The sequence below is a fragment of the Canis lupus genome, chromosome 12, assembly GCF_003254725.2.
Source record: "Canis lupus dingo isolate Sandy chromosome 12, ASM325472v2, whole genome shotgun sequence".
NCBI classification, from domain to species: domain Eukaryota; kingdom Metazoa; phylum Chordata; class Mammalia; order Carnivora; family Canidae; genus Canis; species Canis lupus.
The window spans coordinates 20,447,226-20,475,132 of NC_064254.1; the positions used below are offsets into that span (position 1 = coordinate 20,447,226).

Below are 27,907 nucleotides of genomic sequence, written 5' to 3' on the forward strand. Positions count from 1 at the left end.
CCTTTCCAACAGTCCTGCTACGTGGTGGTCCAGGATCTGGTTGAAAACTTCCAGTAACTCTAAATTTACTGCCCTGACTACAAAAATTCTTCCTCCCCCAACATTCTGAAAAAGAAATACACTGCCCTTAATTGATAATCCCTATGGACCATGCTTAATCTCCTCACTTTATTTTTTCAAAAGAATGAGTAGTAACTCTATTCAAATGAATGAGTTGTGATTCCATTTGGTACATGTAAGCTTTTTCCTGACCTCTTCCCATCATAGCAATAAATTCTTTTTTTTCCCTACACAATGAACTATTTATTTGGTGAAAATGTATGGCCTGTGAGTGACAGTCCAGAAATTATCCTTATATTCATCAATTCCATGTGCCGATGAGTAGAGAGCTCTTTCTTTGAGAGGATATTGTCTATAACACTACAATTTTACAGACAAGATCTGATAAGCAGTAGCAGTTTTGCAGTTCAAATCTTTGGAAGCATTAAGTCTACCTATATGTCCATGTGGTATCTCTGAAACCATGAAGATCTATAAAAAAGTCAACACAACTAAACAAGAAAATAGAAATGAACACCCTCATCTGGCTGGAAACTTTTTAAAATGAAAGGTTTTTGTAGTGAGGCACTCTGTTTTCTTGGATGCAATGTCTGCTTGGTTCATAACACTAGATAGTTCTTGATTAATGCAAAGCACAATCCATAAAAGGAAAAAATGATCAATTGGACTGCATCAAAATTTAAAACTTTTGCTCTGTGACTCTACTGAAGGCATGAAAAGACAAGTTCTTTACAGAGTGGGGGAAAGCATTTGCAAACCACATATGTGACAAAGAACTAGTATCTAGAATTTATAAGGAATCTCAAAGTGCAACAGTAAAAATATAATAATAATAATCCAAGTAGAAAATGGGTAAAAGACATTTTGCCAAATGGTGGCAAATAAGCACATGAAAAGATGATTAACATCGCTCACCTAAGGGAAATGCAAATTAAAACCACAATGTGATATCGCTGCACATCTATCAGAAAGGCTAAAATATAAAAAGAGAGACTGCCAAATGCTAACAAGGGTACAGAGAAACTGGATCTCTCATACACTGATGGTAAGAATGTAAAATGGTATAGCCACTCCAAAAAATAGTTTAGCATTTTTTTAGAAGTTAAACATAAAAAAAAAGAGCAGTCCCAGTGGCCCAGCAGTTTAGCAACATCTTCGGCCCGGGGTGTGATCCTGGAGTCCCGGGATGGAGTCCCACATCGGGCTCCCTGCGTGGAGCCTGCTTCTCCCTCTGCCTGTGTCTCTGCCTCTCTCTCTCTCTCTCTGTCTGTCTGTCATGAATGAATAAATAAATAATTTAAAAAATAAAATAAAAAAATAAAAGTTAAACATACACCTGTCAGACAACCCAATAATTCTATTCCTGAATGTTTATCCCAGAGTAATGACAATGTATGTTCATACAATAATATGTACATGAATTCCTATATTAGCTTATTCCTAATAACCAAAACCTGAGAGCCATTCAGATGGTTAAACAAAGTCTGGTACGTGCATACCATGTACTATTACTCAGGAGTAAAAAGGAACTAATTATTGATCCAGGCAACAACCAGGATCAATCTCCAGATAATTACACTGAGTGAAAAAAACTAATCCCTAAGGGTTATAGATAGAATGAATGTTATTTATATAACATTCTTGAAATGACAAAATTATAGAAATGGAATATAGATTAGTGGTTGCCAGAAGTTACAAGGGGTTGGAATGGGAAGTGGACGTGATTACAAAAGGCCAACGTAAGGGAGGGATCCTTGTGCTGATGAACATGTTCTGTATCTTGACCACATCAATGTCAATACCTGGTTGTGCTATTCTATTACAGCTCTGGAGATGGTACCATAAGGGGAAACTGGATAAAGAAGACAAGGAATCTCTATTATTTCTTACAAATGCATATAAATCTACAATTATCTACAGTTATAAAAAGATTAGATTTTAAAAAGATTTTCAAAAACATTCATCATTTCTGGGTTGCAGCTCATACCAGGTAAATTATAATAGCTGGATGTAAGGGCCAGGCATCGGTAGTTTTTAAAGATGCCCAGCTGATTCCAGTGGGGAGCAGGTTTGGGAACCACTTATTAAACATCTTAGAAGCCTCCAAGGAGATATTTAAAAGAAGGGGGGAGGGTTCTTAAAGTCCAGTCTATAGATATATCATTGTAAAAGGGAATGACACAGAAGCATCCTATAACATTTTGGTCACAGGCCCAGTCTATGTGTGGGAGATGCTTTGGCCCTTTCTTATTCATCTGGCAGGCTGCTGGCCTTGAAAGTTCACTAACTAAACTTAAGCCTAAAAGCCAACGTTATTAACCACTTTGTTAATTGGAATAACTTACCAAAATGTTTTAAAAGTCATTTCATAAACAAAGCAATATCTTCCTCTCCACCTTCATCCCAACATTCATGAAATCTCACCAGGGAAGGTGAGATGCAAATACTACTAAGTGATCTAGAGCCTGCTCGAGGTTTTACACGTGTATTGTTATTTTAAAATTAACACTCTATCCACATATGATTTGAATTTCAGCTTTTTAAATAGCTGTTGCCCTTCTTTTCAAGAAATCTGTTAGAGGTACTACCTCTACTTGCTAAGCAATTAGCCTCTTAGACCAAACTGTAAGGAGAGAAAAAGGAACTGTATCTTTCCTCTATTAAATTTGGACCCAATTTATGCCTGAGTGGCTCAGTGGTTGAGCATCTACCTTTGGCTCGGATCATAATCCCAGAGTCCTGGGATCGAGTTCTGCATTGGGCTCCCCACAAGGAGCCTGCTTCTCCCTCTGTCTCTTCCTCTGTCTCTCATGAATAAATAAAATATTTAAAAAAATATTTGGACCCAATTTCACCTCTACAGTCAGCTCCACTGCCCTGCTGAGAGGACCTCAGAATGTTCTTCAATTGTATGCTTTCAAGTATTATGCCCTATTTTTCAGCCTACACCTTCTCTTGGGACTTTTTCTTTTAAATTAAAAACACTGTTTAAAATGTGTTATTGAAGCAACATTAATGTAATGAGAAAAAGCCTTATCAGACAAGATAACCTGCTTTTCCTCAAAGATGCCATTTTTATTGCATTAAGTGCTGTTTGCTCCATAAGATCTGAAGAAGTCAAATGGATTAACCCTGTACATCACGTCCTCTTTCTCAAGAACCCAATTTTCTGTTTGATTTTTCCACTCCAAGTATCACAAATACAGTAGTAGCTCCATGGGGACTCACAGAAGAGGAAAAATTGAGCTCTCTTTAATTTTTGCCTTGTTTTATTTCCAAGAAATCCCTTTTGGAGAAGAGCAAGTTAGGCATGTATGCTAATGAATGTATGTAAATCCATTTTACCATAGAAACAAACGTAGTTCTTTTACAGTTAAGCAAAACACAAGAGTTGAGGAGTCATTTCATTCAAGACAGAGGCTCTTCTGGATTTAAGCGTACACAGACACACAGCATTAAACTCAGTTGAGGACAGCCAATGAAAAACAAGCTGCGCGCAAAGATTGCCTCTCACACGGTGAAGTTTTGCACACAGCAACATCTGCAGGCTGCACAGTCCAGATGACTTAAACAGAAGATTCAGAGGCAGGAAACCATACGCAGCCCTGGCTCTTTGTGAACAGAACTTGTTGCTGAACCAATTCACTCTTCTAATTTACAATTCTCCACCCTCAACCAAGTACCCTTCCTTGTTTTCACAAAGCACAGAGCCCTTTCCCCCATAAGAGTCTTTGCTCAGACCATTCCTGCTGCCCCCGATGTGGTTCTCCTGATTCCTTGCCTGCTGGCTCCCTCTCAGACTTCATGTTTCAATTAAAATAATATCCCTTCCCATCCCCCTCGCTCCAGAGTCAGCCTCTGACTCTGCACTCTGTTTATTTCTAAGTCCTATTCCAGGACTTGTCATCTAACAGATAACCATTTGTAAAATTAATAAAACGCTTCCTCTGAAAAAACACTGATAATCAACAAAAGCTTCCTCCAGCTGAAAAAGTAGATATCACAGCATTCCTTAAGTGTTCTAGTGACGAGTAAAAATTGATTGTATTTTTAGTTAAACACACACGCACACACACACACACACAATAATCAAATACAAAGAACATAATGATTAGCCCAAGTGATTGAGGATCAGAGGCTAAGGCCCATTGCTTGGGTAGAACTTGAAGCACCTGCTACCATACCCAGCAACCTTTGACCCAGACCTGACTAGTATTGCACAACTGTTCCCGCCTCTGAACACTTAACATGCATCTTGTATCTGTCCCATTCTGCCTTATGAATCTTACCAACCTCGAAAAGTATCTTTTAAGCTCCTAGAAACCAAGGACCACTTTTTAAATAATAATAGCAAACACTTGAATATTTCCTATGTGCTAATCATAATGTTATGTGCTTTCCTGTATTAATAATATTCACAATGGGAGTTGTGATGGATATCCAGGCAGAAAGACTGCAGAGCCTGCATGCACCTTCTTTCCTGAAACCTGGATCTGACATACTCAGCTGTTCACATGACCTTTGGCAAGTTGCCTCAGTTTCTTCCTCTGTAAAATGAGGATGACAATGACATAGTATTACCTTGGAGGGTCCTTGTGAAGATTAAAGCAAGTTGATACCTGTAAAGTGCTTGGAAGGTGGCTGGCACACAGCAGGTACTCATTAAATGTTAGTTGTTATTGTTTTAGGAAAGTCCCTAATCCTGGGAAAGCCCTCAGCCCCCGCCCCCTCTTTTTTTTTTTTTTTGCACGGGAAGTCCCCAGTCCTTAGCAAGGGTTCAAAATGGGTCCAAACGGCCGGCTTAGGACAGGGAGTTGGCCCAGGCTCTGTGGTCGCTCTCTGCTGCCCTGTCTTTCAGAGCCCACCTCAAAACTCTCCCTAGGTCCTGTGACTGACCTCTCCTCCCCACACGCCAGTGACATTAAGGAAACTACTCCTTAGCCAGTAGGCTGTAACACAGAAACCATGTGCCTTTTTCTTACGTTTTTCCCCGTAGCCCATTGCTCTGTTTTTCCCATTCACCCTTCCGTTTTATAACCATCCCTGTTTCCTAAGAGCAAGCTACTGGATGTTTGGGAATAACGGACAAGCCTGGCCGAATGAAACTAGGGCATCTAGTGCCCCCTGCTGCCACTCACAGGAAAGGCAATTTAAATGAGAAAAGCTCGATTCACGGACCCTGAATTTTGCTTATCGAGATCTAAACAGAAATCCGTACAAATACCCCAAGTTTGAAATTAGACTCATCTTTTTATCTTTTCTTGAATTCCCACTCTTGAATTCCAGCTTTTGGCTTTGCCTTTGCAAAAACCGATTTTTGCTTATTTATACCTTTCTCTAGGCACCTGGGTGGCTCAGTTTGAGCCTCTGCTTCCACTCGGGTGGTGATCCCGGGGTCCTAGGATCCAGTCCTGCATAGGGCTCCCGGTAGAGAGCCTGCTTCTCCCTCTGCCTGTATCTCTGCCTCTCTCTGTGTGTCTCTCACGAATAAATAAAAAAAATTTTTTTAAATTATACCTTTCTCATTCATATGCCTTCCTTGAGTTGGCTGGCAGCTCTGTTGCTTTAGGGATTTGAACTGGTTTTGTCTTACTCTTGGCTGTTTTCACCTCGGTGGAGCCCAGAGCGGGCGGGAGGCTGAGGCTGCAGCGGCCGGGAGGTGCAGGCTGGGACAGACAGACAGGGCTCCGGGTGGGCCCCTGGGAGCTCGTCCGCACCCGGGCTCCCCCGCCTTGGGAAACCGCACGTTCCCACGGATTTAGAGCGCGCTCTGGAGGCCAATGGGACGCCGGCGCCCGGCTGAGTGTCAGGCTGGTTCAGCCAATGAGCGTGCGCCGGCACAGGTGGCTCCGCCCTCCCCGCCCCGACTGGAACCTCCCAGCGGCAGGTGGGGGCTGGGTCAAAGCCCGCCGCCCAGGCCGAGGCGAGGGCGAGCCAGCCGCCCGCCCGGCATCCGCGGCATCCACCCGCCGCGAGGGGTCTGTCCAGGAGGTCGCGAGCAGGTGAGGGCGCGCAGCCCATGGGAACCCCCCGCCCCCGGCGGAGAACCGACTGGGGCCACCCCCGAAAGTGAGTCTCCAGCTGGGACCCGGGGACCTCCCACTGGAGCCGGAACCGCGCCGGGGCGCCCAGAGGATGGCCCGGGGATGAACTGCGGCAAGAACCAGGAGGACTCGAGGTTAGGGGCGGTGGCGTTGGCAGGAGTTGTGGGGTGGACTTTGGTGCTGTCCTGCAGCCACCTGGCGGAGAGGGCAGGTGGCCCGGAGTAAGGTGTGCGCTGGGAACCGGTGGAGCAGCGTCAAGGTCTGGGCCCCTCGCGTGCAGGCCAGGGCCTCCATCCTCCCACCGTCCTCCCTCTCTCCATCCTCCCCTCCAGGTGGGAATGGAATACACTGTCTGACCTAAGCCTCTTTCCCCAAAACGCCAAGTTCCTTGAGAGTCACATCTGGGCACCGAGGAAGACAGACATAGATGATTGCACTCTGATAAGAGGGTTTTTAAAAACCAACTTCCAGGGGTGCCTGCGTGGCTCAGTGGTTGAGCGCCTGCTTTCTGCTCAGGTCGTGATCCGGGGTCCTGGGATCCAGCCTCGCGTCAGGCTCCCTGCAGGAAGTCTGCAGTTTGCTTATGTCTCTGCCTCTCTCTCTCTCTCTCTCTCTCTCTCTCTGTGTGTGTGTGTTTCTCATGAATAAATAAATAAAATCCTTAAAAAAAAAAAAAAACCCACTTCCAGTTGTGATGAGTGCCCAGGGCCTACACCCTGGCCAAGTTGCCCTTTCTCCCTCCCAGTCTTAAGTTTTATTACTGTCAGGCTGGAGTTGAGATCTCAGTAAGGAGGTAGTGTAGATTTATTAACATCTGTCAAAGGTAGAGTCCTTACAGATTGGATGGGTGGGTGTAGACCCTTGCTGTGGATGGTGAATTTATTTGTAATCCTTCCAGTGAAAGCTTTGGGAGGTCCGGTTCTTCCTTAATTCATGGATTTTTTGAAGACATTCCAAGCTCATGGAAGGATGTCCTAAAGGCTGCAAGCAGTTCAGAAAAGTATTATTGGAAAAGAAGACAGAATAAAAAGTCTACTGAACCATGGGACAGAAAGAAATATGTCATTTTTAACTAAATGTAGGAAATCTGGTTCAACCTTTTATATTCATGTTCTCCTTTTAAAGCCTTGCATTATGTAGGGCAGCCCTGGTGGCTCAGCAGTTTAGCGCTACCTTCCGCCAGGTGTGATCCTGGAGACCCAGGATCGGGTCCCATATCAGGCTCCCTGCATGGAGCCTGCTTCTCCTTCTGCCTGTGTCTCTGCCTCTGTGTGTGTGTGTGTCTGTCATGAATAAATAAATAAAATCTTAAAAAAAATAAAGTCTTGCATTATGTATTTTATTTTGATGTATATGTTTGTATTTGAAATATCCACAGCATATTAGCATAGCAGGTGTCTGATTTAGATGTTTCTTCAAAATTTCTTTTACTGATGAGCAGAGGCCTAAATAATAAGTAGCTCTGTAGCATCTGGAAGAAGAGAAGGATCACGAAATTGAAGCAGGCTTTTTTTGTTTGCTTCAAAATCAAGAAGTCCCTTCTGACTTCAATTTGTTTTTGTTGTTGTCGTTTTTAAGATTTCGTTTATTTATTTAAGAGAGAGCACAAGCAGGGGAGGGTCAGAGGAAGAAGCAGACTCCCAGCTGAGCAGGGAGCCCTACTTAGGGAGTGTGGGGGGAAGCTCCATCCCAGGACCTTGGGATCATGACCTGAGCCAAAGGCAGACTCTTAACCAGCTGAGCCACCCAGCACCCATGACTTTGCTTTTTATGAATTAATCTCCCAAAGCCAGGGTGTTCCTGGAAGAGCTGCTACAGACTGAGTTTTGGAACATTGTTGGAAAACAAGGATTAGGCTCAGGATCCACAGAGCACTCACTGAGGGGTAAACATCCTATGAGGTCCTGCCTGAGCAACCAGTCTGTCTGTCCATCAGTCAGGCTCTCAACCATGCTCTCCTCTTCTCCAATTCCACCTGTATACAATTTATGAAAGCCTGTATTACTATAGATTGGAAGTTCCACCAATCCAAAGGGAACTGAGGATGGAAATCAGGAGATCTGAGAACCTGGATGGGGAGATTTCTATCTTCACTAACCTCAAACTAAAGTGCAGCATTTCTTTCATAGGCAGCAAACCACCATGGGATTAGTACCCATGACTGTGTCATCACTAGGAATCACAGATGTTCACAGGTTACAGATGCCTCAACATATCATTTATGTGCAGCATTACTTGGGAATTATGGTAATTATTATTCCCACTCTGAGATCTTGTAATTTAGTATAGTAAAGAAGTACATCTATTATATCACAGATTTAAATTTTTAATAATTTAATAACTGTATTTCAGTAAAATTGGCTTCCTTGGCAATCCCATTTTTTATTGTGTGTGTTTTTCCAGACTGCCAAAGGGGATGCCATCTGTCTCTGCTGTGGATCATGAATAGACAGTGTGACAAATAGGTAGAGATGAATATGCATTGTGGTGCTCTTGCCTTGTTCTCTAACCTTACCATTAGCTGGCTTATGAGTTGAGAGGACAGTGGCCCCTTTGCCTAAGAACCTTCATGAACCCACATCTCCAAGAATATGGAATTTCCCATGAGGGAGAGTTGTTCTTTTAGGTTGAGGTGAAAATGCCTTGAGAAGGAATATCATGGGACTGTTCTCAGCTTCTAATACCTCAGTGACCAGGTGGAAGGGATCTCTGAGAACACCTAGTCTGAGCAGCATCTTATATATCCAAGCACTGAAGTCTGAAGTCCAGGGGCAAGTTATTTACTAGAGCTCATATCAGGTAAAGATACCATTATGAGAAGGCTTTTAGTTGTATTCTGAATAGGGAAAGTGTCCTGGGAGTCTGGAGAATGGGTGGATGGAGGCTAGGGTAAGGGTGGGCATAGAAGGGGATGGAAAGGAGAGCTGGCTATTAGGTATTTATTCAAAGGATACAAACATAGTGTTTTGAAGGGGCACGTGCATCCCAATGTTTATAGCAGCAATGTCCACAATAGCCAACATATGGAAAGAGCCCAGATGTTCATCAACAGATGAATGGATAAAGAAGATGTGATACACACACACACACACACACACACACACACACACACACACACAATGGAAATTATCTGGCCACCAAAAAGAATGAAATCTTGCCATTTGCAACAACATGGACGGAACTAGAGGGCATTATGCTAAATGAAATAAATCAGTCAGAGAAAGACAGTTACCGTATGATTCACTCATAAGGGGAATTAAAGAAACAAAACAGATGAACATAGGGGAAGGGAAGGACAAATAAGATGAAAACAGAGAGGGAGACTCTTAACTCTAGGAAGCACTGAGAGTTGCTGGAGAGGGGTATGGTAACCGGGTGGTGTGCATTAAGGAGGGCACCTGATGTGATGAGCACTGGGTGTGGGTGTAGTATGCAATTGATGAATCACTGAATTCTACCTCTGAAACCAATAATACACTATCCATTGATTAAATTGGGGCGGGGGGAGGGAAGGAGAGCTGGGCGTCAGAGCCAAACCTCAGGTACCACCTCCCCGAGTCCACATTCCAGTGCATGCCATCAACTCTCCTGTGAACCTTCAGCGACTTAGACTTCTCATAAGTTAGTCACGTTCGTTCCCCGAAGCACTTTTATGCGCAAGGAATAAGTTCAGCAAACACGTTTCACGAGATTTAATCTATATTCTTTGGGTTCTTAAAATACTGATAAGCTCTGCTATTATTCACAGGCCGGCAACACTCCTAGAGCTGCCTGATGACTCCTAGATAACCGCCTTCTTCCACCCTCTGAAGGACTGTCCTATATAAGGAAGAGGGTCGGGTTGGAGTTACTGGATGCAGTTGAGGAGGAAGGCAAACCTGGCATGAGATGAGATGTCGTGGCCAGGAGGCTCAATTCCAAATCCATTTTTTTAAAGATTTTATTTATTTATTCATGAGAGACAGAGAGAGAGAGAGGCAGAGACACAGGCAGAGGGAGAAGCAGGCTCCCTGCCGGGAGCCCGATGCAGGACTCGATCCGGGACCCCAGGATCACACCCTGGGCTGAAGGCGGCGCTAAACCGCTGAGCCACCCGGGCTGCCCCCAAATCCATTTAAGCTTCATTCCTGGGATCCGATTATCCCCGGACGAGACCTGACTTTCAAATCTGTCTATACCTCTCCCTTCTCATACTGGAAGCCCAGCAAATCCTGGGCTTGAAACCAGGGTCCTGATCTCGCCTCCACATCTCCACGATCACCTCGACAGCGCGCTATCACCAAGGGAGCTCCAGCTTAGAAACGCGACAGGCTCGGCCTAACCTTTGCACCCTGCTTAGGAGCTGAGACCGTGGACACCTAAACCACTATACCTGTCTGGACCTTAGCTCCCCCCCCCGCGCCCACTGAAAAGGGCGACAGTCTGCTGGCGAGAATCTAGGAGATCCCGGTTGCTGGCGAGGTCCCCCAGAGGTCCCTTGAGGGATGAATGATTCTCAGGGTGAAAAAAACCATGTGCCTTCCGGGCCCCCTGCTGCACGCAGCCCGGCTCTCTGCGGAGGCCCCTCGGTCCCGCCCCGGCCGCTGCAGGGAGCACAACTCGGCCGGGTTCACGGCCAGCGCCCAGGGCCCCGCGGACGCAGCAGGGGCCGGGCCTCCGCCGCGCCTCCTCCGCCCTGCGAGCCTGCGCAGCTCACACCAGCCCCGGGTGGAGGCGAGGGCGCGGCAGGGCGCATGCGCGCCGCCGGGAAGGCCCCGCCCCGGACCCGCCGCCCCTGCACCGCGCGGGGAGGGACGCGCAGGAGCCGAGGCGCTGGCCGCGGGGACGCTGCCGAACCTCAGGTACAAGGTTGGCCGCAGGCCGGCTCCTCATTTTTGCATTTTGAGCCGCGGGGAGCGGGGAGGGCTGCAAGTCAGCTGTGCGCAGTCGAGAACTTCCTCTCCTGGATGGTCTTGTAAAGGCACAGATTTGAGCAAAGATGCTGAGGCCCTTGGGAGGATCTTTCAGGGGCTGTGGGCTGCTTCTCCCAGGGATTGCTTCTTTCCAGCTCCTGAGAATTCCCCGAGCTTCTTCCTTCCGGGGCCCTGAATCTCCCACCCGGTCTCCTTCCTACCTTCCTGGAGCTGGGGAGAGGTGGGGAAGGGATGGGGTTCTCGGAACATGGCAGTTTTAACCTTCCTAGTACCGCCCAGACTTCACTGGAAAATGGTCTTTCGAGACCCCAAGGAGTACAGAGGTAGGTAGCTCTTTATATAGTAGCTTACGGAAAATCTCTGTGGGTTCCCCAATTTTGGGAGGGTTAGGGGCAACGCAGGGAGGGCCCTGTCACCTGGGTTTCTATGTGGTGCAGTAAATCATTTTGCTGCATTGCACCCAAGATGCTTTCTGGCCTTTCCAAGTGCTGAGGTAGCCTTTGCCAATGAAAAAGCATGTGATGCAAGGCGCACATCGGCTCCCCCTTGCATCACTTTCATATGTGGTTCTGGACAGGCCATAAGGTCCTTCGTGGAAATGGAGCAAGAGGGGTGATTGCTTTTTGTCTGCAGTTTCCCTGTGAGTTCAGAAACTTCTTGCAAGTGTTGGAAATAGATTTATTTTCTCCTTAGAATATTCAGTTCAGTAAGGAGATGAAGGGAACAGGCTGTTTCCTGGTAATAGAGCTATATTGAGGGTTGGTCAGTTACAGAATGTCTTCCTTCAGACAGACGTTGTTCCTTTGGTTCACTCACTCGTTCACTCAGCAAGTGTTCTGTACACACCTGCCTTCTGCATGGCAGTGAGCTCGGTGATGTAGGAAGGGCAGAGATGAACTGAACTTGAGCTTAACCTGAAGGAGTTTGGCTGGGAGGGGAAATGAGGGTGGGGGAGCTCAACCTAAGTAACTACACCAGGTATAAGGGAGTGGGGCCCCAAGAGAGAGTCAGAAGAAGACTGAGGGTCAGAGGAGGGAAAAGAATCATCCTTTTACATCAAGTGGTTGGCTTAAGGAGAAAACTAGGTCCCCAGATTACTACCTGATGATGAGTGACCTCTCCTTAAGCTTCAGATCTGTGTGTAAAGGTGTTTTCCTCACTGTGTGTCAGGTGCCTTAGACTATGTCTTAGATAGGTCCCACCCCTTCTGGTGACCTCCCTCCTGCTGCCACCACATGCTTACTGCTGGTCCAGTGTTCCCTGTCTCAGGGAGTAGCATCAAGGCCCCTCTGCCTCCTACCTCTCCCTCCTAGTGGTCCAAGCCAGAGACTTAGAGGTGAGTCATCTCTGACTCATCCCTGCCGCGCACTTACCACACCCAGGCTCTTGATTCTGCTCCCTGAACCTCTCTCAGAGCCATTGCTCCAGGCCAGGCTGCCCCATCATCTCTGGCTTAGCTTATCTTCCTGCTTCACTCGGTTCCCATCGCAAGGAAGTACTTGCTGGAATTAATTTTTTTTTTTTTTTTTTTTTTTTAATGATAGTCACAGAGAGTGAGAGAGAGAGAGAGAGAGAGAGAGGCGCAGAGACACAGGCAGAGGGAGAAGCAGGCTCCATGCAGGGAGCCCGACGTGGGATTCGATCCCGAGTCTCCAGGATCGCGCCCTGGGCCAAAGGCAGGCGCCCAGCCGCTGCGCCACCCAGGGATCCCTACTTGCTGGAATTAAATCTGGCTATGAGACTCCCTTCATTCCTCCCTACCACCCTTGAGACAGAACTCAGCCTCCCTTACAGGACTTACAAGTGTCCTGGCCCTGTTGTTGTTGTTACTGTTGTTTAACCAACCCCATCTTATCACAGCCCCCTTGCACTTCTGTCAATTTGAAAACATGCCATGCTTTCTTATGCCACTAGTTTTTTGCGCATGTTCTCCCTGTTGCCTGGAACACATCCTTCCTTGTCACTGTCTTCACTTGGCGTACTCCTCCTCTCCCCCAGGTCCCAGCCAGGACCCCATTTGCTCTAGGAATCCTTCCTTAGGCTCCCAAGTCTCATTAGGCACCACTTCTTATTATGGTGCTCATGAGTCTCCTCTTAGGGCTCATCTACACATCTGCCTTCTCTGCTGTGCCCTGCTGTGTGTCCTAGAAGGCCAGAGCCAAATCTGAGGGCTTTTCTTTGCTTCCTACTGAAGGCACTCAGTAAACAGGTGTTTAATGGAGTTGAGGAGAACATGTAAGATTATGGTTTGATTCATTGAATACCTGAACCATAAATTCACTCTATCCCCATTGTTTCCTGAGTGGGCTGATATAGTTATGGCCTCTCCCATGTCAAGTTGAAAAATGGGTGTGATGGTGAAAGAATAATCACTATTAAAGGAGCTAGTATCGGTTGAGTGCTCAGTATGTGCAGGCACCTTATAGTATTACCTCATTTAATTATCACAACTCTGAAAGGTGGATAATTTTATTATCTGCATTTTATAGACAGACTGAGTTGCACAGAGATTAAGGAACATGCCCAATGTTACATAACTAGTAAGTAGTGGCATCTGGTTTGGAGCCAAGCATACACTGTGGAATTCAATTAACTCTTTGGGAAAGACAGTAAGTAGGACGGACCATGAGAAGCTGACAGGGCTGAAGATGGAAAGTCACCAGATGGACGGCAGTGCAGTGTGGTCACAACTTTAAGCTGTGAAACCAACAGAAGCAACCGACCCAGAGCTTTACAGATCTGAAGAACATTCATTTTTTGTGTTTTGTTTTTTTATATACTCACTTTTCTTCAGATAGCTAACTCCATTTTTTTTTTAATTTTTATTTATTTACTTATGATAGTCACAGAGAGAGAGAGAGGCAGAGACACAGGCAGAGGGAGAAGCAGGCTCATGCATCGGGAGCCTGATATGGGATTCGATCCCGGGTCTCCAGGATCGCACCCTGGGCCAAAGGCAGGCGCCAAACCGCTGCGCCACCCAGGGATCCCAGCTAACTCCATTATTAGAGGTATTATTGCTAGTGGTTAGGAATGAGACTTCTCTCAGTCTGAAACCTTGGTTCTCTTGCGTGGTCTCGGGAGTATTGCTCACCCTTTCTGTGCCTCAGCCTCTTCATCTGCAAAGTGGGGGTAATAACAATAGTGCTTATCTCAGAAGGTTGTGGTAATAATCAAATGAGTCGATGTAAGGCTTTAGAAGGGTACCTAGCACATGGTAATTGCTCCCAGACATCCTCATCCCCATTATTGTCCACGGGGTGGACACGACTGAGCTTTCCTCTTTTAATTCTTCCCGTGGATGTTGAGAATTCTTCACCGGTACCTTCTGATCACTGCCATCATCTCCTGGGCTTCAGGATTTCCTCCCCCCAGGCCTTTTCTCACAGTAACTTCTAGCTTCCTCTCTGCTCAAAACTCCTTTCTCTGTTCTTCTGGGTCAGTTTGGGTACCAGTTTGTTTAGAGGATAAAACACTCTTTTAGGTCAACCTAAAAGAGGAGCAGTGAGAACACTGTAGAACTACAAAGAAACCTCATATGCTATTCCTCTTATATGAAGATATTTTCCTCAGGGAAGAGGTGTAGTTGTAAAGAGTTAAGATGCAAAAGCACCCCTGGGAATCAGAAATTAAAATGCCACAAGGGACTTATAGGGTTCATCTCATCTACTCCCCTCGTTTGGGGGGAGTTGATGTTGGGATGGGACGTGATCCAAGGCCCACCAGCCAGCTAGTGACTATGTCTCCAGCCTATAACCAGCACACTTTGTCCTACATCTTATAGATTCCTTGGTAGGATTTTAATGGAACTTCTCACCCCTAGATACATGTTTCAACTGCTGCTATGAGGCACCATAGATTGTTCTTATCCCTTACTTAATTTTATGCCAGGGCTTCATTATATTCTTCAGTGATTTACTAGTGATTAAGCATGGATATCTCTGCACTTTTTGTTTTCTTTTAGTAAACTAGAAAAGAAAAATTAACCTCTATAATTCTATGGAATGCGTATCATTTTTATATTATATATGCTCCCCCAGTTCTTTTTATTTTGTAAAACCTGTCCCTTCCCCCAGCTTTAGAATTGCAACCTTGCCAATGGACCTGATTGGTTTTGGTTATGCGGCCCTTGTGACATTTGGAAGCATTTTGGGATATAAGCGGAGAGGTAAGCCTTAACCATATTTTTCATCAAAGGGACTTCATTGGGGATTGGTGGTTGTGCTAAGATTATCTGAGGGTTTATAAATAAGACAAGAAGCTAAAGATGTCCTAGAGGTGGGTGAGGACCAGCATGTTATGCATGGAAGTGAGTTGTAGAGGGAAGGGGCATAGAGCATTCTAACCCAGATGTCTGGGTCTTTCTTCACTCGTCATCATCAACTGCATAATTAATTGGTTTAACCTCCTGAGCTACTCACATATTATCAAATCAGGATTTTTATTTGTTTATATACTCTTGGTATCAAAACCTGAATTATGTTGATACGGCATTTTGCAAAGGAAAATTGGTTAAAAACTTAGATGTCCTATCTGAAGTTGTCTTCATCTGTATCCAAAAGTGGAAAAAAAAAAAAAAAACACAACCCCAGTTGATAAGCTTTCATGGAAAAAAATGAAAGGTCAAGTTTTATATTTTGTTTTAAGGTAGAAGCATTTTTAGTCATGGTATCTCATGTTCATGTTTCTTTCTAGCTTCCTCTCTGGAGGAAAAATTTTTATGAAATTTTTAAAATGAAGTTATATTTCAAAGAGTGTTCTTTTTGTGAAGTAGTGGGCTTCAATTTGAGTGGAAAAACCAAATCTGGGCAGCCCTGGCGGCTCAGTGGTTTAGCGCCACCTTCGGTCTAGGGTGTGATCCTGGAGACCTGGGATCAAGTCCCATGTCGGGCTCCCTGCATGGAGCCTCTTAACTCTAATATTCTGTTATTTCCACCGTGGGAAATGTGTGTCAACGTTGAACCTGGTTAGGGAAGCTGAGTCCCCTGGTACTGTTTCCATTCTAGTTGTCCTCTCCCCAGTCAACCTCACGTAAGTTTTTTTTTGTAGAAAAACCCTATTTTTCCTTGAGAAGCTACTGTGCCTACAGCCCTCTGCCTGTGTCTGCGCCTCTCTCTCTGTGTCTCTCATGAATAAATAAATAAAATCTTTAAAAAAAAGAAAGAAAAACCAAATCTATATAGTTATTAGAGTTATCCCTTAGAGATTACTAAGAAGTCCAAGGCCAGAAGCACAGGTGTCTGTAGGGCCTGAGGGGTGGCGGGTTAAAGTAGATTATTTTCTAAGATTCCTAAGAACCTATAATTCACTTAGACTTTTGTTTGTTGTTCTTATTTTCTGTCTCAATGTGTGTAACATCATGGATGTGTATTTGTTGGAAAAATATGATGGCATCAAAGACCTATAAACCACTACTCAAAAGCTGATGTTTTATAATCAATTTTAAAGAAGACTCAGATGAAAATTCTGATAGGATTGTTATTGAAACACTTGTTCATCGTCAGAGGTGTCTAAATATTTCTGTTACAGAACAGAAAAGCACATCTGGACATTTTAGCTTGCGTTTTAGGGGCGTGAGAAGAAGGAAGAGTGTGTGTGTGTGTGTGTGTGTGTGTGTGTGTATGTGTGTTGGGGTAGCTGGAAGTGGCGTAGAAGAGGAGAGGCAAGGATTACTATTCTAACACAAATCTCTGTAGGAACAAATGAAATCACATTCGCTGTAAGGTCTCTGATTTCAGGTGCCTGTTGTTCAGATGCACAATATGGTTCCTTGGATTCCGAACAAGAGCCCCCAGCTAAGTGATCCTGGAAGCCTCTGGGGGCAGGTGTTCTCGAAGAAGCCCACTCTCCTATAATATAGGTTAAGAGCACAGGCCACAGAATCAAGCATGGCTAAATTCTGCTCCTGACACTACCACTTACTAGCTCAGATACTCATGTGAGTTGTTTTAACTTCTGGGTCTCAATTCCTCGTTTGCATATTACTCAGGATTAAATAAGAGAATGCATGTAACACATTTCACAGCGTGCCTGGCCCAGAAGAAGCATTTAATATTCTTGTTTCTGCTGCTGCTGTTCTGCCAGTGGGCGAGTCTCTGGGCCAGTGGGGCAAAGTACCTTTTTCTGGTTTTGTATTCCATATTATATTCTAAGCTGCCTGTGGCCCCAGTGTCCTAGTACTTTTGTAGAAAGTGAATCAGCCCTTTCTATTTTTACTTAAAGCTTCCCTAGACATGAATCCCATATAGTTCGGCCAGGAGACCCTTCCACAGGACAGTTACTGAGAACAATGTTGGATAGGTTAAAGATGGGACCTCAAAATGGTGTTTGGTAAGAAAACAAGTATATCTGAATCCTATAGTAGACCGGCTGCCAGACATGGGTTGGGTCAAGGTGAGAGACTGATAGATTGCCTTTCTTGCTGGGAGCACAGTGGCAGGGCAGGATGCTGAGCACTGAGTTCTGAGTTCATTCCTTCCCCATCCCTCTCCCATACAAGTCCCCAGAAAAGTGCATAGCCAAGAAGACACTATGATTTTGAGGCTTTTTCTGAGCTAAGTAGCCAGTGCCCAAAGCCAAAGATGGCCTTCTTCTGCACCAGGGCTGAATCTAGCCTAATATCTTTCTACTCCAGTTCAGGGGCAGGGCACAGCAGCCCCTCCAGAGAGGAGGGAAACAGGAGAGCTTGTCAGGCAAGTGTCCTGCTCTGAGGGAGGGAGGCCCCCAAGTGCACTTTGAAAACTTCTTGAGACTGCCCCCGCCAGGTTGGCACTTGGAGGAAGGGGGTGTGGGACAGAGCTTGGAGCTTCTTTTTTTGTAGCCCCACCATAGACAAGTGAGTTTTTTTGCAGGATCCCTCACCCCTCCACCAACCAAGTCTTTCTTACGAGGTGGAGCCCACAGTTCCATTTCCTTCCTCATGCAGGATGCATTCTCCCAGGAAGCCTTCCCATTTCTCAGTCATGTGGGCTGCTGGCGTGCCTGCCCATCCCCACCGTTTGGCTGTCTCATCTCACCAAGGCTCGGGTGCAGATGCTGCCCCTCCCTCCATATACATAAGGTGGGGAGGATTGTAGCAGGGCAGAAACTGTCAGGGTGTACAGAAGAGAGTCAGAGATCTGTAAGTGAGAAGACATATTAATTAAGGTGACCTAGTCATGCATTCCAGAAAATGCTTAAATCCCCTTACCTATTTTCTAATCTGACGTCTTGTACTTAAACATGACCCAGAACAGGGAATGCCCGGGCATGCATTTTGTCAACATTTATCTAGTGTTGCCAAGTACCCAGCACCATGTCAGGCCCTGGAAAACATGAGTGAGCAAAAAGAGATGGTACTCACAAGGAAGGCAGGGGGCTGACCTTTAAATACATGGACAAGTGTACAAATATATGATAGAGAATCGTGGGAGGTTATGATGGGGGCCCTCGTTCAGAGAAGAGAAGACTCTCTGAAGAGCTACAGAGACATCTGGAGGGGAGCTGCAGTTGGCCAGGTGAGCAGTGCAGGGAAGAGCAGTGCAGGCAAAGAACAGCATGTCTAGACGCCATGAGGAATAAAGAGTTTGACATATTCAGGGAACTGAAAGAAGGCCAAGCCTCCAATAATAGAGTGGGCATAGGTTTTTCCCTAAGTGCCTTGGGAAGCACCAAAGGTTTTTAATTAGAAGAATGACCTGTCCGGGTATATGCTTTTAAAAGATGATGTTGCTGAGTAAACCTGGATGGCTCAGTCGAGCATCTGGCTTCAGCTGGGGCCGTGATTCCGGGGTTCAGGATCGGGTCCCACGTCAGCCTCCTTGCGGGGAACCTGCTTCTCCCTCTGCTTCTCCCTCTGCCTATGTCTCTACCTCTCTCTCTGTCTCTCATGAATAAATACATAAAATATTTTTAAAAAAAGATGATGTTGCTGTGTTTGCAGAAAAACTTGTGGGAGGGGGAGAAACAATGAGGAATTTTTTTTTTTAAAGACTTATTTATTTATTTGAGAGAGAGAGCAAGCAAGGGAGAGAGAGTACAAGCAGGAGGAGCAGCAGAGGGAGAGGGAGAAGCAGGCTCCCCGCTAAGAAGGGAGCCTGACGCAGGGCTCTATCCCAGGGCCCCACGATCATAACCTGAGCCAAAGGCAGACGCTCAACCACAGAGCCACTCAGGCATCCCAAAAATAAGGAACTTAATATTATCTAACTGTAACATTCTAAGCCTTTATATATTTGACATGAATGGTATTATTAACTCTGCTTTGCAACTGACAGAACTCAGAGAAACTAAGTGCCTTAGCCAAAGGCAACAAATAGAACAATTAGGACTAGAACCCAGTGCTTGTGGCTTCTCATCCAGATGCTGCTGCTGCTGTGTGTTTGCGTGTGTATGTGTGTCTGTCTGTGCTTGCGTGTGCAACTACACATGCACACATGTTGCTGCAATGGGTTTTAACCCTGACTACAATCCAAATTTCCTGTAGATATTTAAAAAATAGAGATGGTTGACCCTACCCAGAGGGATTCCAATCTGATAGATCCCGAATAGAATGAACTGCATGAAGCACCAACTGCGCGTGTGTCTTGTTCACAGTGTCCCTGGCATGTAGCCCACTGCCAATGCACAGGAAGTACTTGCTGCTGGGCACAGTGCCCTGGGAGCTGGGTGTGCACTGGGTGGCCGACTGGCTGGCTGGATCAGTGCCCTGGCTCTTCCCATTGCTCAGTATAGTCACCATTCATCCCTGAGTCCTGACATCTTGAGGCTGGAAGCTTTGTTAATTATTCAGGACAAACCATCACTCGGTTGGCACAGGACTTCTCTTTCTACCTCTATGAGCTTAAATATCAGTGCATCCTATTTTTATTATCACAGCCTCAGAGTAAAAAGACAGAGGCAAGAAGAGGAAAAAAAAAAAAAAAAGAACAAGAGGGGTGTAAAGAAGTCAACTGATTGTCCAAGATCATGCAATCAAAATCAAAACCACTACCACCAGGCAGGCTTTCTTATTCACTCAAGCTGTATCTAACACCTGCATTGCTATGTATTCGTGTTTCCTCTGCCTTGCATTTAGAGCTCAGCAAAGACCAGTCATAACTTAGAAACGGCTGACACATAATTCAGCTTTGTCTAAGTAGCCTGTGGACTTTGTCTACAGTACTCGAGTAGATAAACATTTGAAGGTGCATGTATCATACTGGAAGGATTGGAAGGAATTCCTTTCATTTGGAGATTCTTTTTCTGAGCCCCCCCCCCTTTTTTTTTCTTTCCAGGTGGTCTTCCATCTTTGATCGCTGGTCTTTTTGTTGGATTTTTGGCTGGCTATGGAGCTTACCGTGTCTCCAATGACAAGCGAGATGTCAAACTGTCACTGTGTAAGTAAGACATTTTTTCCAGTTATGAAGCATTGAACCTTTGGAGTGGCTTTTTTGATACCCTATCCTAGGTATACTAGAAAACATGCAGTCACATGGCAAGTGGATATGCCAGCGTTGAGAATGAACACAATTTTTGTTCCTTTCTAGACAGGCCCACTCAAAAACAAGGATATTGCTCCCAGGCCTTCAAACACAGAAGAACATTTCTATGAAACGTATTACTAGAAAAATAAAATAAAATTAGAAAAGTAGGGCAGCCCGGGTGGCTCAGCGGTTTAGCACCGCCTTCAGCCCAGGGCATGATCCTGGGGGACCTGGGATCGAGTTCCGCATCAGGCTCCCTGCATGGAGCCTGCTTCTCCCTCTGCCTGTGTCTCTGCACCCCCCTCTCTGTCTCTCATGAATAAATAAATAAAATCTTTAAAAAATAAAAATAAAATTAGAAAAGTTAAGGAATTATGCCTAGATTTTCTGCTAACTCCCCTAAGCTCATATAAGCATAGTTTTTGTGTTTGCTTATTAAAATACCTAACAAGAGACAGCTCACATTATTTTATTTAATTCACAAGCAGCTTTTAGATCCTCTTTTTGCCTTAAGACTTAATCTAGAAAACCAAGGCTGACCTTTTTTTTTTTTAGCTTCTTCCCTTGTTGGGCGTGGTAGGGGAATGTCCCCAGTAAAAATGGAAACCTGTATGTGTTTAAAGGCCCAGGCTGCTTGGCTCTTTTTAGCTTGAAATCTGGTGAAGGTTTGGAAATTGTCTCTATTGAATTTGACTATTAATCAAAGAGGCCTGCGTATGTATGGAAAAATATGCAAATGAAGACAAATTGTATCAGTTTGGTCTTTGAGGGAGAGAAGGAGACAGTGTTGTATTTTTTTTCATGACGTGTTTGAAATAGAACTGGGGATAGTTTTTAAGAGTAAAGGTGTGTCAAAAGAAGAAACAAATCAGCAAGAGGTGGATATTTTGGGTTTTTTATTTCACATGCATTTAAGTAGTTCACATATGTTTATTGTCATTTTGTTCTATCAGCAAGTGATTTTTCGTTGAAAGCTTTTCTGAATTTGTGACATCAGCACCCTAAGCTCTTACATAAAACAGCCTCATTCTCCATATTGGTTCAGCTCCTAAAAGGCTGGTATGATGCTTCTGAATTTAATGTTATTAATACTCTTATTTAGTCTCCAGGCATCAATTTCTCAAAATGCAGTGCTGCAAATTAAAAAACAGCCTTTTTTCCTAGTATTTTTTTATTCATCAGGTCTTACTTAAAAAAAAAAAAAAAGATATTTGGTGGCTGGGTAGCTCAGCAGTTGAGTATCTGCCTTTGGCTCAGGGTGTGATCCTGGGGTCCTGGTATTGAGTCCCACATGGGGCTCCTCACAGGGAGCCTGCTTCTCCCTCTGCCTCTGTCTCTGCCTCTCTCTGTGTCTCTCATGAATAAGTAAAATCTTAAAAAAAAAAAAGATACTGATTATTTACTTTCACTTAAATGAGCATTTATTGGATGTCTCCTGTGGATCCAGACGTACTGCCTAGTGTTCCTGAGAAAAGTTGAATTAGACACAGTCCTAGCCTTTCAGGAGTTTCTACAAATAGAAATTTAAGTTAGACAAGGCTTTTTCTTTTGAAGATATTTCAGGAATGGATTTTAATGTGCTTGTTAACTCAGAAAAATTTTCAGTAAGCTAGTTTATAAAGTCTTTTAAGAGCACTTTATCTTTTTAAGAAGATAGCAACTTGATACTTATACATAATAGTCATTATATTAAAAAGCTGAAACAATGTTTTTTTTTTTTTTTTTTTTTTTCACAAGCAAGCATTGATAATGTGTTTGAAACTCTGGTTCATGCATTGATTTGATTTTTAGTTACAGCTTTCTTCCTGGCCACCATAATGGGTGTAAGGTATAAGAGATCTAAGAAAATCATGCCAGCTGGGCTAGTTGCAGGTTTAAGGTAAGAAAAACTATTTTGATCTGTACTTTCTTCTGCCATCATTTTGCAGTGCTGACTTTTTGGCAAGAGTCAGTTTTAACTTGAAAGGTCAAAGTAATTTTTTTTTTTTTACAATAAGCATGACTGTAAAACTTTAAAATATCATGCCTGCAATCAGTCATGGTATTGATGTTTCCATGAGCCCTTTTTGGAGTACATGCAGTGTTGCTATAGTATCTGATCACATGCACCCGCTTACCTTTTTCCAAAAAACTAAATTCAGCCTCATATTTCCTTAAGATTTACTCATCTGAAACAGTAAATGTGTTCATTTAAATCTAAAGTCAGTCTTTCTTAGAATGTTAGACTGATAGTAGGCTACACATCTTCTGAGTATTCAAGGGAAGACCATATTTAAAAAAAAAAAAATAGGCACCGTGGGTGGCTCAGTCGGTTGAACGTCTGCCTTTGGCTCAGGTCGTGATCTTCAGATCCTGGGTTGGAGGCCCAAGTTGGGCTCTCTGCTCAGCAGGGAGTCTGCTTCTCCCTCTTTCTCTGCCCCTTGCCCCTGTTCTTAGGTGCCCTTGCTCTCTCTCAAATAAATAAATAAAATCTTAAAAAATAAGTAAATACAGAGCCTCCAATTTCTCTTAATTTGATCCCAGTGATTCTATCCATGAGATTAAGCATATTACCATGTACAAATTTATAGGTAACATTTTTAATTCTTCCTGGAAGCAGCCTTTCTATGTTAAGTCTTAAATATGTTTACTTCATTATACATTTTTACTTTTTGAAATAAAAAGAAACAATGAAATGTATACAAAGACTGATGTTTATTACAACTTTTTTTTTTGAAGATGCTAAAATCCTACAGATTTATTCATTTATTAATGAATTGAAGATGAAACAGAAACAAGATCAAAGTCTGAGCAGACTGTGGTTCACTGTTGCCCAATAAAAGGAAACAGAAGTTGGCCCATGTGAAATTCAGAGAGATTCTGGGCTCAGACTCAGCAGGCAGGAGAGAGTTGTAATGCAATTCATGTTAAAACTAAAGGAATAAAAAAATAAATAAAACTAAAGGAGGGATCCCTGGGTGGCGCAGCGGTTTGGTGCCTGCCTTTGGCTCAGGGTGTGATCCTGGAGACCCAGGATCGAATCCCACGTTGGGCTCCCGGTGCATGGAGCCTGCTTCTCCCTCTGCCTATGTCTCTGCCTCTCTCTCTCTCTCTCTGACTATCATAAATAAATAAAAATTTTAAAAAAATAAAAATATACTTTATTTAATAAAACTAAAGGAATCAGGCATCCTGGGTGGCTCAACAGTTTGGTGCCACCTTTGACCCAGGACACGATCCTGGAGACCTGGGATCGAGTTCCACATTGGGCTCCCTGCATGGAGCCTGCTTCTCCCTCTGCCTATGTCTCTGCCTCTCTCTCTCTCTCTCTCTCTCTCTCTCTCATGAATAAATAAATAAAATATTTTTTAAAATACTAAAGGAATCAACGCAGGGTCCATATTAGAAAGCCTGCTCTAGTCCATAGTGCTATACTCTCCCACCAGGAACAGAGAATTGGGAGCCTGGGTTATCCTCAGACAATCTTTTTTTTTTTTTTTTTAATTCAGTGAATTAACATATAATGTATTATTGGTTTAAGAGGGAGAAGTCAGTGATTCATCAATGTTATATAACAGCCAGTGCTCATTACATCACGTGCCCTCCTTAATGCCCATCACCCAGTTACCACTGACCCCCCCCACCCATCTTCCCTCCAGCGACCTTCAGTTTGCTTCCTATGATTATTGCGATTTTATTTCTAATGAAACACACGTGAACTGAAAAATTAGAAACAACTTAAAAACTCACCAATAAGGAAATGTTTCAATAAGTGTTTTGTCAACTTAATGAAATATTGAGCAGGAATTACATGTCACATTTTCAAAAACTATTTAGTAGCATTATAATATCTTAATGTTCTAATCAGGAAATACTAGGAAGGCAATGCTTCCAACTGCTAATAGTGTTTATCACTGGGTGGTAATGCAATGAGTAAGTTTTTCCTTTTTACTTTTCTTTCTCTTTTAAAAAAATATTTAGTTATTTATTTGACACAGAGAGAAAGCACAGGCAAGGGGAACTGCAGAGAGAGAGGGAGAAGTAGGCTCTGCTGAGCAGGGAGCCCTACATGGGGCTTGATCCCAAGGTCCTGGGATCATGACCTGAGCTGAAGGCAGACACTTAACCAACTGAGCCACTCAGCTGCCCCTCTTTTTTACTTTTCTATAGAACTTTCTTCTGTGGCTATGCATCATGTTTATGACTTGGTGGTGGAGGGAGGTATCAGGGAGGAATGTGGTTACAGGGAACTACTTTCCAGTTATGGCTGTATGATACTTGATGAATGAAAGAATCGGAAGTATGGGTCCCGAAGACCCTAGTCAGTGGAAAGTAGCTGAGACTGTAATAAGAACACCCTAGAATTGCTCCTTGCTTTTTTTTCAAGCCACTTGCCTTTACTAGCGCATCAAAGACTTGTGTTCCTTTCTAAACCTTTCTCTTAAAAAGGTTCATCCCAGATTTGCAGAATCATGAGTTCTGATTTTGCTCATTCAGTCAATCAATGTTTTTAAGTGGTTAATTCAGCCATGTCTGAAGTTCCAATACAGGGATCATGCGATCACCCCTGCTCCAAGGAGAAACAAGAGAGAACCTTGGAAGCCAAAGTTTAATAACAGTACAGGTTAGGTGAATAGGTGAACCTCTGTCTTATACCAGGTAAGCATGACCTGCTCTTTGCCTTTCTTTTATTTTAATCCAGCCTCATGATGATTCTGAGACTTGTCTTACTGCTGCTTTGAAAATCCGAAGGAACTGAAGACTAAATTCATATGATTCTACTGTAATGGGCAGAGCATACACTTTGTATTTAAAAGATAATCTTCAACTTGGAATGTGAAGTGTCTTATTTTACATTAGAAACAACAGAAACACTCCAAAATGAACGCTAGTTTGAGGGATTTTTTTTTTTAAACCAAAAACTCGACCGTTTTCTACTTGTCAGATAATGGTTTCATTAAAGATATTTAATAAATCATTATACACTCTTTCATTTACTGTGTCTTGTTTTATATATGTGGAGGGTTTTTTTTGTTTTGTTTTGTTTTGTTTTGACGATTCCAAATACTTGTGTCTGAAGTTTACATTAAGCTTTACGTCCTCAGATAATGGAATGCTGGAAGTGAACTTTACAAAATGCTGATGTATCTTCTTGTCCTTTGTGTTATATTAGAAATTATAGTTCCTCCATTTTGATTTTATTGCCGCCAATGTGAGTTTTCCCTTTAAAAAAAACTATTCTTAGCACCCTCTGCATATTAACAGGATGTATTTGGTATTCAGATAAAATGCATTCTGTTTTAAACCTGTTTCTCTCATTTTAGTGTCCTATGTACTCTAAATCATTTTTAACATTTAAATATTCAATTATTAAAGAGATTGGGAACTCTTCCTCAGGAGCAAATGTTCTCCCTTGCTGGAACAGTAATAATTCTGAAAGAGAAATGATTTTGTCCCAAGTCACCGTTTCATTTTTAGGCATAATTATGACAGTGTCCACAGCAGTTATCTTCAGGCCCCAGACTGACTATCAAGAGAGCTGAGTTCTAGCCCAGTTTTCCCACTGACTGGTTATATGTTCTTTGGAAGGTCATTACCTCTCTCTGGGTCTCAATTTCTCATCCTTAAGGTGGAATTTGGACTAAATGGTTGATGAAATCCCTTCAAGTTCAAAAATCTGCAATTTTGGGCAGCCCTGGTGGCGCAGCGGTTTAGCGCTGCCTGCAGCCCGGGGTGTGATCCTGGAGACCCAGGATCGAGTCCCACGTCGGGCTCCCTGCATGGAGCCTGCTTCTCCCTCTGCCTGTGTCTCTGCCTCTCTCTCGCTCTCTCTGAATAAATAAATAAATCTTTTAAAAAAATAAAAAATAAATAAAAATCTGCAATTTTGATCCTGTTGCTTCTACTCTAGGGTGTCAGATTGCAAACCCATTCTTTATATGAAATGGTGGGTAGAGTTGATACTGTTGTGTTCAGTTACCTTTCCCAGCTGACTTCCAAGGAAGTTATTAGACTTCCAGTGATAAGTAATGCGATTAAGGGAAGGGAGGGAGGGAAGAAGGAAGGAAGGAGAGAGCCTACCAGGGTAACCAAATAGAAAACCCAGACAAAATTCTTTGATAAACTTTGAAAATAGTCTACTTAAAAAGAAAAAAAAAAAAATCCCACTTATACCAATGGTGCTAAAGAGGTTGTTAGCACAAAGTTGGAAAAAGTGGCCATCATTGGGGTACTGTGCATACTTACTATCAGAGATAAATGAGAATTGGATTGATAATTCATACTCAAACTCTGATTATGATACTGAAGCAGAAACTACGAAATTGATTATAAAAATATATGCCATATCTGTAAAATGCACTAGTGATTGAAAGTTTAAGAAACTAGTTTGAATCTATGCCATGTCCTGGACTTTTCCCAAAAGGATGTGGAAGTAGGTGAGGGTATATGTATATGTGGAGTTTTTTTTGTCTTTTAAAGAAGTCCTTGATATCCATTGCCTTTATGATTTTACTCTTTTGCAATAAGAAGAATGCAGAAGGATCTTCATTTTGATGAGTGATTGGTGTTTTATTGTTTTATGAAAAAGGGTTGTCCGATTTACAAAGTATTAGTTTATTTCCTTTTGCTTCTTATTACTTTATTAAAGTGGCCTCATGATATCTTCCTGAGCACTGCTACAAATGCAAAGTGAAACATTTGCCAAATTCTCTAGCCCTCTTCATTTTTTAATACTCGGCTACTATAGTGCTCATGTTTTTGAGAAACATGCCACGTTCAAATTTGAATATGTTCTTCACGCTCTCAATGGAGCTTTCATCTAGTGGAGGCTTCCTTTGGCTTCCAGGCTGGAGAAATTTTTGAATTGTGGGAATGTAGCTTATTCTGGCCTTGAATTCCTAAAATGCAGAAGTATACTGTCCATGAGAAGAGAATATGGCAAAATAGGCAAAATATAAATGATACATATTTTTGCAAATGAGAGAAACCTTGTGTAAAAATTATATTCCTCATGGCTGGCAGAAGTAGGGGATAAAATGGTGTTTTCACACACTGTGTGGCATTGTGAAACGATGCTACCCTTGTACAAAGCAACTTTGCAGTATTTCTCAAAAAACACAAAAATGTTCCTAGTCTGTAACCAAGTGACCACATTTTTCAGATTGCTTCCTAGTGATACCACCATTTTAAATGAAAAATTTATACCCATGAAGATGCTGTTGCAATATTACTCGTAAGAGCAAATATTTCTGAGTATCCTGATATATAACTAATAAATAGATGTCCTTATGTCATAAGGATTTCTTCATGTCCTTATGTAATCTTTGAAAATACACCTTTAGGTGGCTGTATAAAATCTACCCAATGGATGCATCCTTGTTTATGTAGACCCTTCTCCGGTATGAATATTTAAATTGTTTATGGTTTTCACTATTTAAAATAAGATTATTCTGAGCATAGTACATGG

General features: G+C 43.2%; 3 protein-coding genes and 1 long non-coding RNA gene across 9 annotated transcripts in view; 2 read left to right on the forward strand and 2 right to left on the reverse strand.

Moving 5' to 3' along the window:
- The window catches only part of LOC125752215 (uncharacterized), a 34,716-nt gene extending 28,908 nt beyond the window's left edge, over positions 1-5,808 (reverse strand). Inside the window, exon 1 of the long non-coding RNA XR_007401179.1 lies at positions 5,578-5,808. This is a non-coding gene — a long non-coding RNA (uncharacterized LOC125752215). The remainder of the gene's footprint in view (positions 1-5,577) is intronic.
- A 17-nt stretch (positions 5,809-5,825) lies between these two features.
- LOC118350371 (basic proline-rich protein-like) lies at positions 5,826-7,426 on the forward strand. Of its 2 annotated transcripts, XM_049092154.1 has the most exons (3): positions 5,826-6,238; positions 6,437-6,544; positions 7,002-7,426. In XM_049092154.1, exons 1-3 carry the CDS (start codon positions 5,841-5,843, stop codon positions 7,003-7,005), a joined length of 510 nt encoding a protein of 169 aa, XP_048948111.1. In that variant the 5' UTR covers positions 5,826-5,840; the 3' UTR covers positions 7,006-7,426. The 2 variants fall into 2 exon arrangements, with proteins under 2 accessions (XP_048948111.1, XP_048948110.1); XM_049092153.1 differs by lacking the exon at positions 6,437-6,544 and having other exon boundaries at positions 7,003-7,426.
- A 3,383-nt stretch (positions 7,427-10,809) lies between these two features.
- On the forward strand, positions 10,810-25,432 carry TMEM14A (transmembrane protein 14A). Of its 2 annotated transcripts, XM_025419027.3 has the most exons (6): positions 10,855-10,945; positions 11,287-11,340; positions 15,094-15,185; positions 20,272-20,373; positions 22,252-22,339; positions 25,142-25,432. In XM_025419027.3, exons 3-6 carry the CDS (start codon positions 15,116-15,118, stop codon positions 25,179-25,181), a joined length of 300 nt encoding a protein of 99 aa, XP_025274812.1. In that variant the 5' UTR covers positions 10,855-10,945; positions 11,287-11,340; positions 15,094-15,115; the 3' UTR covers positions 25,182-25,432. The 2 variants fall into 2 exon arrangements, with proteins under 2 accessions (XP_025274811.1, XP_025274812.1); XM_025419026.3 differs by lacking the exon at positions 11,287-11,340 and having other exon boundaries at positions 10,810-10,945.
- A 1,556-nt stretch (positions 25,433-26,988) lies between these two features.
- The window catches only part of LOC112641747 (glutathione S-transferase-like), a 29,067-nt gene continuing 28,148 nt past the window's right edge, over positions 26,989-27,907 (reverse strand). For all 4 annotated transcript variants that reach the window (XM_035697479.2, XM_035697478.2, XM_025419025.3 and 1 more), the window contains one exon: positions 26,989-27,338. In XM_035697479.2, coding sequence (XP_035553372.1) covers positions 27,168-27,338 — 171 coding nt within the window. In that variant the 3' untranslated portion in view covers positions 26,989-27,167. The remainder of the gene's footprint in view (positions 27,339-27,907) is intronic.

Bases quoted from the DNA above. Each gene is read 5' to 3' on its own strand.
- LOC118350371 (XM_049092153.1), top strand. From the start codon at position 5,841: ATGGGACGCCGGCGCCCGGCTGAGTGTCAGGCTGGTTCAGCCAATGAG. The intron at 6,239-7,002 runs GTTAGGGGCGGT...TAATCCTTCCAG, and splicing joins AAGAACCAGGAGGACTCGAG to TGAAAGCTTTGGGAGGTCCG.
- TMEM14A (XM_025419026.3), top strand. From the start codon at position 15,116: ATGGACCTGATTGGTTTTGGTTATGCGGCCCTTGTGACATTTGGAAGC. The intron at 15,186-20,271 runs GTAAGCCTTAAC...TTTTCTTTCCAG, and splicing joins TTTGGGATATAAGCGGAGAG to GTGGTCTTCCATCTTTGATC. The intron at 20,374-22,251 runs GTAAGTAAGACA...TTTGATTTTTAG, and splicing joins AGATGTCAAACTGTCACTGT to TTACAGCTTTCTTCCTGGCC.